The sequence below is a fragment of the Misgurnus anguillicaudatus genome, chromosome 11, assembly GCF_027580225.2.
Source record: "Misgurnus anguillicaudatus chromosome 11, ASM2758022v2, whole genome shotgun sequence".
Lineage (NCBI taxonomy): Eukaryota > Metazoa > Chordata > Actinopteri > Cypriniformes > Cobitidae > Misgurnus > Misgurnus anguillicaudatus.
The window spans coordinates 37716957-37728567 of record NC_073347.2 but is presented as its reverse complement, the minus strand read 5'-3'; the positions used below and the strand labels follow the sequence as shown (position 1 = coordinate 37728567).

At 36.5% G+C, this 11611-nt stretch overlaps 1 protein-coding gene across 3 annotated transcripts; it reads right to left on the bottom strand.

Annotated features, from left to right (window-relative positions):
• Positions 1 to 547: 547 nt before the first annotated feature.
• On the bottom strand, positions 548 to 9920 carry LOC129416044 (protein yippee-like 5). 3 transcript variants are annotated; one of them, XM_055170277.2, is made up of 3 exons: positions 9771 to 9920; positions 4161 to 4330; positions 548 to 1613 (listed from the first exon to the last, which is right to left on the bottom strand). In XM_055170277.2, exons 2-3 carry the CDS (start codon positions 4299 to 4301, stop codon positions 1389 to 1391), a joined length of 366 nt encoding a protein of 121 aa, XP_055026252.1. In that variant the 5' UTR covers positions 4302 to 4330; positions 9771 to 9920; the 3' UTR covers positions 548 to 1388. The 3 variants fall into 3 exon arrangements, with proteins under 3 accessions (XP_055026252.1, XP_055026251.1, XP_055026250.2); XM_055170276.2 differs by lacking the exon at positions 9771 to 9920 and adding an exon at positions 4544 to 4704; XM_055170275.2 differs by lacking the exon at positions 4161 to 4330 and having other exon boundaries at positions 9771 to 9914.
• Positions 9921 to 11611: the final 1691 nt, after the last annotated feature.

Here is an 11611-nt window from a genome sequence, read left to right as displayed (position 1 = left end):
ATAAACATTTCTTATGCATTTTAATCAATATACTTAGGCTATATATTGTCGTTTTTAATTGCTCATTTCAAATTCATATTTTATGTATTTAACATCGGCTTATTAAGTAAGATTAAAATAATATTAAGAGCTAAACAATTATATACATATAATTCTTACTTATTGTAAATCAATTTCAGTTGATGTGTTGCACTCAGTAATATGTTATATGAGAATAATGCAATTGAAGTGAAGTTATTTAAGCACTTGCAGGTACGTTCATTTATCAGTCATGAAGGTGTTGCATTGGCTGTGGGTTTAAGGAAGAGCAGCTGCCATTTATATTAAACCTAAGAGACATCTTACTTAGTCCATATTAAAGATGATATTTTCACTGAATGTTCTTTACATGTTGTAGAATAACTTTATGTACAAAACAGTGAATCACAAAAAATAGCTTTAGCTGGGTTTACAAATGCAGCGTCACAATTTTAAAAGTTCACCATAACCTTCAATCAATAGCTTTCACTCTGCAGGATACATAGACAGAGAGAAAGAGAGAGAGAGATTAGACAAGACAGAAATCTTTAATGAAAGAAGAACTGATGAAAGCATAACATATTTTTGCAGTTTGTACTTTAATCAACAAAAAAACTCAGCACACCTGGAGAAATGCAGTTTGTACTTTAACAGAATTATCAACCAAATGACAATAACAAAACAAATAGCGTTTCACACTGAATCTAAAGGGGAAGGCAACAAAGACTTACCTTTAAATCAATACAAAATTCAAGTTTTGACCCATCAAACTGTCACACTGAACTGAAGTCTTGAAATCACAATTACAGTTCGCCACCCACCACACACTTACAGACATTAGAACTGAACAGTCCTATCAAATGTTTTAAGACACTACTTGGTGTCCACAATGGATTTTCTTGGAAAAACTGAGATGTTCAACAAAGTGATCAAATGATCTGCAAATCAGATATATATAACACATCAGATTCAACCTCACTGTCTTAATTATTGAAAGCACGGGCGTGTGTGTGCTTAAGATTTTGCATATTCAATTTCACAGATCACATTATCAATAAAGAATAGTTTAAATGCTGGTAATCTGGTCGTGTTCACCAGGTCAGAAACTCTAGAAAGGACAACAAATCCTTTTGGACTGAAATGCTGGACGCATTTGCTCATTGGTTTTAATACAAGTCACATGACTGTGAAATTGAGTAAAAGCCCGGATGTGCCGTCTAACCAGCAGCCGAACCAGAAACAACTTAACGTGTACACCGGTAGCTCACGTCGTGTTTCTGAGGAGGAATCCACAGACAAAACATCTTTACAAAGCCTCACTAGATGTGACAAAAGAAAAGTTGAGCCCAGATATTGGAGATGGACTCCCATCAGGATGCGTCGGAGGGCACGTGCTCCTCAAAACCCTCGCTCTCCCTCACCAGCGCCCTCTCGAGAATCACACGACCTTCTTTATAGCGCTGACTGTCCTCGGTGGCAAACTCATAGATCCAACCCAACTTACTGTTGCAGTTTTTACAGCTCACATCACGAACCATGTGTCTGCCGGTCAGCATCACGCGATCCTGCACTTCACTGTACTGCAGATTCACCACCTAATGATAACACACATATCATTAACACAAAACCTTTTAAAATAAAAGTTACTGTACGTATTTCAGCATGTTTACATAGTTAGGGAAAAATGTTCTTTTGCCAACTTCACAGCTCGGCCAGACGTTCATGATCGAGTTTAAAGGTCCCGTTCTTTCTGTGTTTTTGAAGCTTTGATTGTGTTTACAGTGCACAATATAACATGTGATCATGTTTCACGTGTAAAAAAGCGCTGTATTTTTCACACAATTTACTTATCTGTATAGCGCTGTTTTCGCTGTCCTAAAAACAGGCTGATGTCTTTCTTATCCTATGAAGTCCCTCCTTCAGAAATGCGTATCAAGTTCTGATTGTGTAGTTTGTTTAGTGTGTTGTGATTCGATGGCAGCTTAGCTTAGCAGAGCCGTTTGAGCCAATGCTGGCGACTGACGTATTCCTGTGGGCGGAGTTTAGTCAAAAAACTGTTCTAGTGACGTCATTAAAGCAGGAAGTAGAGGACTGTACTCCAAACCGGCCGTTCGCTGTAGGCTTTGAAAGAGAACTTCTACTAAAGAAAATATATCGCCTGACAGTGAACTTTGACCTTTATCATTTTCAGTGTTGGGCAAGTTACTGAAAATTAGTAATTAGTTACAGTTACTAGTTACTTCTTTTAAAAGTAACTGAATTACTCTACCAGTTACTGTATATCAAAAGTAATTAGTTACTAAGAAAAGTAACTTTTAAGTTACTTTTATGTCTGCTTTTTAAATGTAAATATGAACAGTACTGAACAGTCAAACAATAAAATAATATGGATGGGCTATTTTACACGTAAGACTCTAATATATCACATACTGTAGGAGCCTATTTTGCTTTAGATTCAACCTTTGAATATTTTTGTTAGAAATTATCTTAATATGTAAACTTACTTTATTTATGTATATCATTTAGATCATTCAGACAAATATTCTGCATGTTTACAAAAATATATAATGTATTAAAATTGTGTAGTGTCTCTTTAAAAACTTGGAGACAATTGAGTCAACATGTCATATTTTCTAAAATAAATTATCATTTTTCTGATTTCATATTTATTTTAATAAGTCAGAAACGTCTCCGCTGTGTCCTGCTGACAGGCACGGTGCGCGTGCAGCAGGTGACGCAAATTATGGGTCCTCCGAAGGTTAGACCGTCTCATTTCAGTTCTCTTCGCGAACTTCTGAGCGCCTTGAAAGGCCGAGTGCTCACATTTTATCGCATGCTTAGTAGGGTGCAGCCCTTGAATTGGAACACAGCTTGTGAAGCTCGCGGCAGGGACTGCGCTCTTTGGTCATATATTGTTTGTTTTCTGTTGGATTTAAATGAAACACAAGATTAAAGAAAAATATTTAATCAGAAAATGGAGTAGGCTACGTGGATTGTTTTGTCGGACGGACACAGAGCGAGTGGATTGTTTTTTCGGATATGGTGAGACTGAAACTAAAACTAAAAGCGAGCTCACACATACTATGGAGTTTTAACACGGGTGTACAGCGCAGTGTGAATATTTTAGTGGAAACAACAATCGCAGATCGTTCTCTTCCATGAAGGCCGATGTAAACATCTAAGAATATATGAACATTTCTCAGATGTATTACTTACAAATGCAAGTTAATGTCATGCCGGGATTGCTTGGTGAAGATAATTTACAAACATGAGTCCGGATGGATTATGACTTGCGCACAATTTTTAAACAAAGGTATGTTGTTTAGATTTTTCATGTTCATTCTAAATGCACTGTCAGCTATGATGTAGTGTAATGAATCATTGCGCCGCCAACTACGGTCCTGCGACGTCAGATATGTTGTCTAATTTTTACAAAATAGAGTAACGCGAGTAACGAACTCATTTAAATTTCAGTAATTGTAATTGCGTTACTTGATTTAAAAAAATACTTACATGTTACATGCTCGTTACTGCTAAAAGTAGTGCAGTTACAGTAACACGTTACTTTGTAACGCGTTACTCACATCACTGATCATTTTACAGGTATTATTTATGCGATTATAGCAACATTACACACTAACTAAAGTTTGAAAAATAGGATCAGGAGGAACGTGACCTTTAATTATAAAGATAAATTTTGTCTAAAAATTGCAAAAACTATATTTAGATGTAGTTATGGGAAAAATAAACAAATAAGTTCTTTTTTGGAGGGTTTTTCTCAAAGGAGTTTTTTTAACCCCTTGCTGACATTGGATTAACTACGTTACATTACGTTACATACTCATTACATTATTACTCCGTTCACTAGTACGGCTTAATCTTAGCCGCTGTACTTTGCTACTTGGTTGTCCTATGATTTTTCAGTTTTCTCTTGTTTTTATTCATGTACAGCTACTTTGGAACAATTAACCAATTGTGAACCACAATTAACAATTCATAAAGTCTTTCTTTCTAAACAAAATGCAAAGACTTTTCTTTAATTGGTGATTAGAATTGTATTGTTTTAATAAAGTCTAATTCTATGACATATACCCATAGAAAGTTGTGCATGCGTGTAGCAGACAGTGTTGTTGTTAACATGCCTTGTTGAAGAGAAATGCCCTGCCTGTGGCACCTGTGAAGCGTGTAGAGATAAGCTCAGAGCGGTTGGTCAGGATGGTGTCACAGTTGGCGCAGGAAAAAAGCCGCGTCCCGCCAATGTGATCGAGAAAGATGCGGCCCATAGCTTCAACAACAGCAAACACACACACACCTGTAATGGCAATATTCCAGTAAATGAGAAAATACTAAACAAACAGTCCTTAAGTAGAGCTGGGGAGTATGACGGTACATACTGTAACCAAGGAACAAAACATCAACCGCAACAAAAATCTATATTCTTGACTAGTAAACAGCTCTTAAAACTACATTTTATGAACCAGAAAGAGTAATATTTCCAATATTGTGCAAGTTTTTATCTTCATACCATTGACACGAAACTTGGCTGTCATAAGTCTGCACAAGTCACCTCCTGATCCTCATTAAAATGGGCAGATCAAGAAAACATCCGGCTATTTGATGTGAACTTGGAAATGTATTTTGGGCTGCGACTGATGACATTACACAAGTCGACAAGTACAGACAAGAACGCATATTGAGAAACAGCCTGTTTCAGTAAATATGACCTAACCCTATACAGGCAATTTCACAAGAATATAGGGTTAACATAGCAATTTATGAATTTGAATTAGCTATTTATATGTTTATTTTTTAGCATATTTCATTGTCACGCCGCAGTCCAGTACAGTTGGTGGCAGTAATGCACCAAAAGTTGGCTTGCCAACCACCAATAAACTAGAAGAAAAGAGCATGTCACCACACCAAATAATGCTGCACGTTCCAAGCCACTTCAGAGGGCCTGTGTCTGTGACATGAATAAACACACAATGGGGCAGTTTCCCGGACAGAGATTAGACTAGTCCTAGACTAAAATAAATGCAAGAGCTGTCCAAAAAGAAAACAACTTGTGGCATATCTTAAAATACATCAGTGCCCTTTGTTTTGCCTCAAAATGCACAGAAGTAATGTTTTTAGTAAGACATGATTGTTCAAACTAGTTATATTTCCTAATTAAACTAAGATCTAGTCCTGGGGGCGCATTACAGAAAAGTCCTAACTTTAAAATCTTATCTTAACTGTTTGGTAACCATGGTAATTTCAGTTAGGACCTCATTTAAGACAAAAGCTATTACAGAATGATGTTCCTAAATGCATTATCTTATCTTAACTGCAGATAGGAAAGTGGTATTACAGAAGCATCCTAACTTGACAAAACATCCTAAAAACGGTCTTAACTTTAGGGTAACCTCACAGGTGTCCTAACTTAAAACTTTAATGAGAGCCAGCTGAAACAATCACATTATGATAGAGCTGCGGGAGAATGACATTACATTTTTAACAAAGTGGAGGATGAAAAACATCAATGTTTGTTTTTGGACTACTCTTTGAATGTTTTTTACCTTCACACATTCACATAATCACAATTTTTCTCACTAGTGGAGCGATCTTTCAATTTCTGTCATCCCTCATTATTAAAAAACAGTTATCTTATCCGTGAACACTTGATGGGATTATAGTGAATACAGTACACACTTGACTCAGCATCTATTTCTTGTCATGTCTCTATCAAATGTTGAAATATACAATATTATCGTAGCACTTAGGAAGAATATATTTTTTTAATTTTTGTAAGTCACATTTACTAATTGTTTAAATTGAATTGTAACTGATAGATGATGTGCTAAAACACTAATACAAAAAACACAGACTATGATTACTATGAATTTAATTAAATGTATTTTTCTGGCCCATTGAAATTAAAAGGACAATTCTTTTGTTTACTGTAGCAGCAGCTCACACATTGCTGGTTGCTTGGTAACAGACATGACAGTTGATAGCCGAACATGATTAAGCGATTTGGGATTTCCTAACTAGAGATGAGATAAGATTTGGTGAGATAAGATGAGAATCCTAAATTAATTTAAGATTTGCTTCTGTAATATGAATTTGTGAAAAATCTTAACTGAACACATCATATCTTAAGTTAAGACCTAAGATAGAACGTTTCTGTAATACGCCCCCTGGGTTAAGCTAATCCCTGTCTGGGAAACCACCCCTAAGTGTTTAAAAAGAGCATGTGCGCAGGCGAATGTGTGACCGTCCGCTCTGGTGGCAGCTTATCCAGTCACCGTATGGCCCAAGAGGTTAAAGCAGCACTATGTTAGGCCGGTGACACACTGGATGGGTGACGTGTCCGTTTTTAATTCGGCTCTCATGTTAACAGGTTAGAGCATGCAGATTGCCTGCGTGAGACGTGCGTCTAAAACACGTGCATGCTAGAAATAGAATCAACGCCTATTTTTCACTCGACACGCAAGCGTTTCCAGGCAAATAAAATAGGAAAATATGTTTATATGTCATTTGTACACAAATACATATTAATTAATGACATTTTAATGTTTGAAATTCTATAGGTTGACATAAATTCAGATATAAATTAGAGCTGCACGATTAATCGAAAAAAGAATCACAATCTCGATTCATCCATACACGCGATCCTCTTTGTAAAAGACGGTGATTCTCTTGCATGTACAGTATTTCCCTGTATGCAGATACTGCGTTCACGTTTTACATTATAACAATCCAGATGTTATGTCAGTTAAACTTGCTTACACTCACGCAGTGTAAAACCAAACCCTATTCATTCACCAATCAGACCTCATCGTTTCTCTCCTCTCTTCTCCTCATTTGCGGCGTTAGGCTGTCACTCGCGTGACGTGGAACAAAGCGGCAAACCTAAACACATCAATTTACTTGATGGATTTGGAGCGACAATTTTCAAACAAATGAGAGGAAAAACGTGCCCTATAGCGGAAGATCCTGGTGGCGACAGGGAGAGTGACGATACAACAATATTGGTTCCGTAAAAAGGCAAGGAAATAAATTACCTCTGGCCATTTTCAAATGGAAGGCTGCAGCCTCCGTAGGTCGCATATGCAAGCTGCAAACGCATTGAGCCTGGTTTAACTTAACTGAGCATTACATTCACAAGTCATAAACGTATTACAACAATTTAGGATTAAATAAGAATAATAATCAACTTTATTATTGTTAATATTCTGAAATAAGATCTTGATGACGTATGCAGCTTAGAAATGCGAACTCCGGAAGGCTGTAGCCTTCAGATTAAGAAACGGACTCTGTTTTAGGGCTGGGCGATATATATCTGAGGATTCTCATGCGTGTTTCATCAGTAAAGCCGGTTTAGAAGTAAATCGCCATCAGCTGCTTTCAGATGGGGCCGCATTTACTAAACAGAGCCGTAGTTTACTGACAAGCTGGGCCATATCGCATTAATTATCGCAGGCGATATGTCCTCGATAATTAATGCGAAATTGCCCTGATTGTCAGCAAACTACGGCTCTGTTTAGTAAATGCGGCTCCATCTGAAAGCAGCTGAGAATTCTCCGTTATATATCGCCCCGCCCTACTCTGTATCATCGTTTAGTTCTGGTTTTGTGTTTTTAATGTTTTAAAGTTGATCAGTTTGATTAAAATAAATAGCACCTGTGCTTTTTTGTACAATTACTTTTATTTATTAGTGTCAACATTGTTTATGTTTAACAGCTAACAAATTTTAAGTTACTCATCTTCTAAAATAAGTAAAAGAGACTTTGAAGACACTTTATTATAACCAAAAGTCCGGTGTAGCATATTTTTGTTAGGGTTATTGTTGAGTGCATAAATGTTTTTTTTTTTGTTGAAAATTTGAGAATTGTTTGAGAGAATCAGGATCTCAATTTCCATGGAGAAAAATCGTGATTCACATTTTAGCATGAATCGTGCAGCCCTAATATAAATATAACTTAAAAAATAAATAAATAAATAATTATTGATTTTCAAATATTGCTAATGTGTTGCCGAACTGAACCGTGGATCCGTCGGCGCCGCGCCAGTGCCGCCGCTCGCGGCAGTTGTTTAACATTTCTCAACTTTTCAAGCAGCAATGTGTGTGTCAGCCAATCAGATCGCCTTATGCAAATAACCTAGGCAGAGCCAGCCAATTACGTTTATGGAAGACTGGAGCATAGGTTGCGGCCACTGTGATTGGCTGTTGTCCACGCTTCAGACAAGCCTTCTGTTAAGGGTTAACGTTTTCGCCCCGTGTGAATGTACCGCAACTCTCCTCGACGCTCACAACGTCCATGACGCGCCGCCATTTGCCAGAGCTCGCCGCCGGCTCTCATTGAAAATGAATGACTTCCGGCCACTTTGATGCTCTCACTGCTGGCGGTGTAATGCCGCGAGCAACGGCACTGACGCGCCGCCGACGGATCCACAAATCAGCCCGGCAACGCATAACATCACCCATTTAGGGACAAGTTGGGTATTCTACACCCAAAGACCTGCTCTCAGATTGTTTATGATGAAATAGAACGGTTTTGACTGAAGTTTGGACATACGACGCTGGCCCGAGAATTTTTGGGTGTTTGTTCTGTGGCCTCCCACCTCTACAATGGGTCCACAGGTGCACTGGAACAATCCTTCCCAAAATGCACCAAACCCTCGCCCACAAAGACGCGAAACTCAGCGAGCGGTCAGGGGTGTTCACTGATATGCTCACACAAAAATCGCCGCAAAAGATGCTCTCCAACAGGTGTTTTAGCATTCGCTGTTAACTTGTGGACCTATTTTTCCAAACGCCTCACACCCGTACATTCTTCCGCTGAGAGCTTGAATAATAGACACTCCAGCCCAGGTGGTGGTGATAATCCGCCTTTGCCGATTGCAAGAATACAAACAAAGTTCCCAGCGCGGAGTAATACCGTACCTCACAGCACATCTAATACAAGTCAATGGAGTTGAACAAAAACTACGATAAAACCTGTTGGGAAGCATCTTTTGCAGCGATTTTTGTGTGAGCATATCAGTGAACATCCAAGACCACTCGCTGAGTTTCACGTCTTTGTAAACGAAAGTTGAATGCATTTTAGGAAGGATTGTTCCTGTGCACCCATACAGCCACTATAGAGGTGGGAGGCGATACAACAAACACCCGAAAACTCTCGGGCCAGCATCACACGTCCAAACCTCAATCAAAACCGCTCCATCTCATCTGAAAACAGGGCTTTAAGCGCAAAACACCCAACCTGTCATTTAAAAGTCAATGGAAAGCGTTAATGCTTACGCCCTGTGTGAATGTACCGTAAAAGCACAGTTAAGAGTCTACCACTGAAATAATTTTAGACATTATTTTGAAATCGAAAAAGCTACAAAGTGTTGCTTTAAACAAGCTCTCAACTCAGCAAAATGCTCTCAGCCAATCTGATGCCATAACCAGAATAAACTGTTGTATAAATTTATTACACGGCTCTCTGATCACACTGTCGGGGCTTATTTCCCAATAACTACCGGCTGCCTCTACATTATCCCTTACATAATAAATCTGTGTATATATTAGTATAGATTATCACTTTGTTTCTAATGGGGTAATAAAATGGTTTGTTATGTCGGCCTTTCGCATGTTGTATCCGAAATACCGATCGTTTAAAATTGATCAAAATACGGTAACTTAAAACGTCGTTGCACTGAAGATCCCTATTAAGTTATCAGTTTGTCTGTCGGTACAGTTTTAAGCATTTTGTCGCTCTTACCAGCCCCTTTATAGCAAAAGTTTTTTCTCGTTTTGGATCAGCTTGTTGCTTATTTCCACACAGCTCGTGCACAGCGTAGCTTCTATGTTTGTTTTCTTTCTGCTCTTCCTGCAGACTGGGTTTCAGCATCCGGCGCGATGACGCGGCGATGGCGTCACGCGCAAATGAATATGATAAAAGCATCTTTAACCTCCTAAGACTTCTAGACATCCCATGTTTTTGTTGTTTGCACCATAATACTTAATTTTGTGTAAGTGGAACCCGTTGTACACAAAAATTGACAAGTCACTTCTTCATGTTAAAGAAAAATATTTGGTTATATTTATTGGTTCTTCCTAACCCCAAAATAGCTGGAAAAAATCTGATAAAAGAGACAAACCAAAGCTCTTAGGAGGTTAAGCTATTAACAAAAACATGTTACATGTACAGGTTTATGTCACAGTTTGTACAGATGTTATATTTATGTAATGTAAACATTGATTAAACTGTGACCTTATATACAAAATTCTTCAATTAAAAAAATTTCCAAAAAGTATACTAAAAGCAAATGCTGTGTTTTGGATATTTCAGAACTCTTTTAATCTTACTAAATACTTGAAATGTTTTGATGCTACTAAACCATTAGTAACATTAGTCTTTAAAGTTGCTAAATAATTTTAATGTTACTTAATCCAGACGTTATTTGTTTAAAGGGGGAGAATTAACTTAATCCAAGTTGTCTGGAATGCAGCATAATGATGATAAGATTTTAGTTACTTTTTTCTTTTTTACACTATTTGTACACAGCCAAGCTACAAATCCTTTGGCATTACAAGTTTATATATGTTATGTATGATATAATGTTATGTATGATATACAGTAATGTCATTGTCATGTATGATAAATGTTATGTATGATATACAGTTATGTCATGTATGATAAATGTTTTTTTATATGATAAATGTTATGTATGATATACAGTAATGTCATGTATGATATAATGTTATGTATGATATACAGTATTGTCATGTATGATATAATGTTATGTATGATATATAGTATTGTCATGTATGATATAATGTTATGTATGATATACAGTATTGTCATGTATGACATAATGTTATGCATGATATACAGTTATGTTATGTATGATATACAGTATTGTGATGTATGATATAATGTTATGCATGATATACAGTTATGTTATGTATGATATACAGTAATGTCATGTATGATATAATGTTATGTATGATATATAGTAGTGTCATGTATGATATAATGTTATGTATGATATATAGTAGTGTCATGTATGATATAATGTTATGCATGATATACAGTTATGTTATGTATGATATACAGTATTGTCATATATGATATAATGTTATGCATGGTATACAGTTATGTTATGTATGATATACAGTAATGTCATGTATGATATAATGTTATGTATGATATACAGTATTGTCATGTATGATATAATGTTATGCATGATATACAGTTATGTTATGTATGATATACAGTATTGTGATGTATGATATAATGTTATGCATGATATACAGTTATGTTATGTATGATATACAGTAATGTCATGTATGATATAATGTTATGCATGATATACAGTTATGTTATGTATGATATACAGTAATGTCATGTATGATATAATGTTATGTATGATATACAGTTATGTTATGTATGATATACAGTATTGTGATGTATGATATAATGTTATGCATGATATACAGTTATGTTATGTATGATATACAGTATTGTGATGTATGATATAATGTTATGCATGATATACAGTTATGTTATGTATGATATACAGTTATGTTATGTATGATATACAGTATTGTGATGTATGA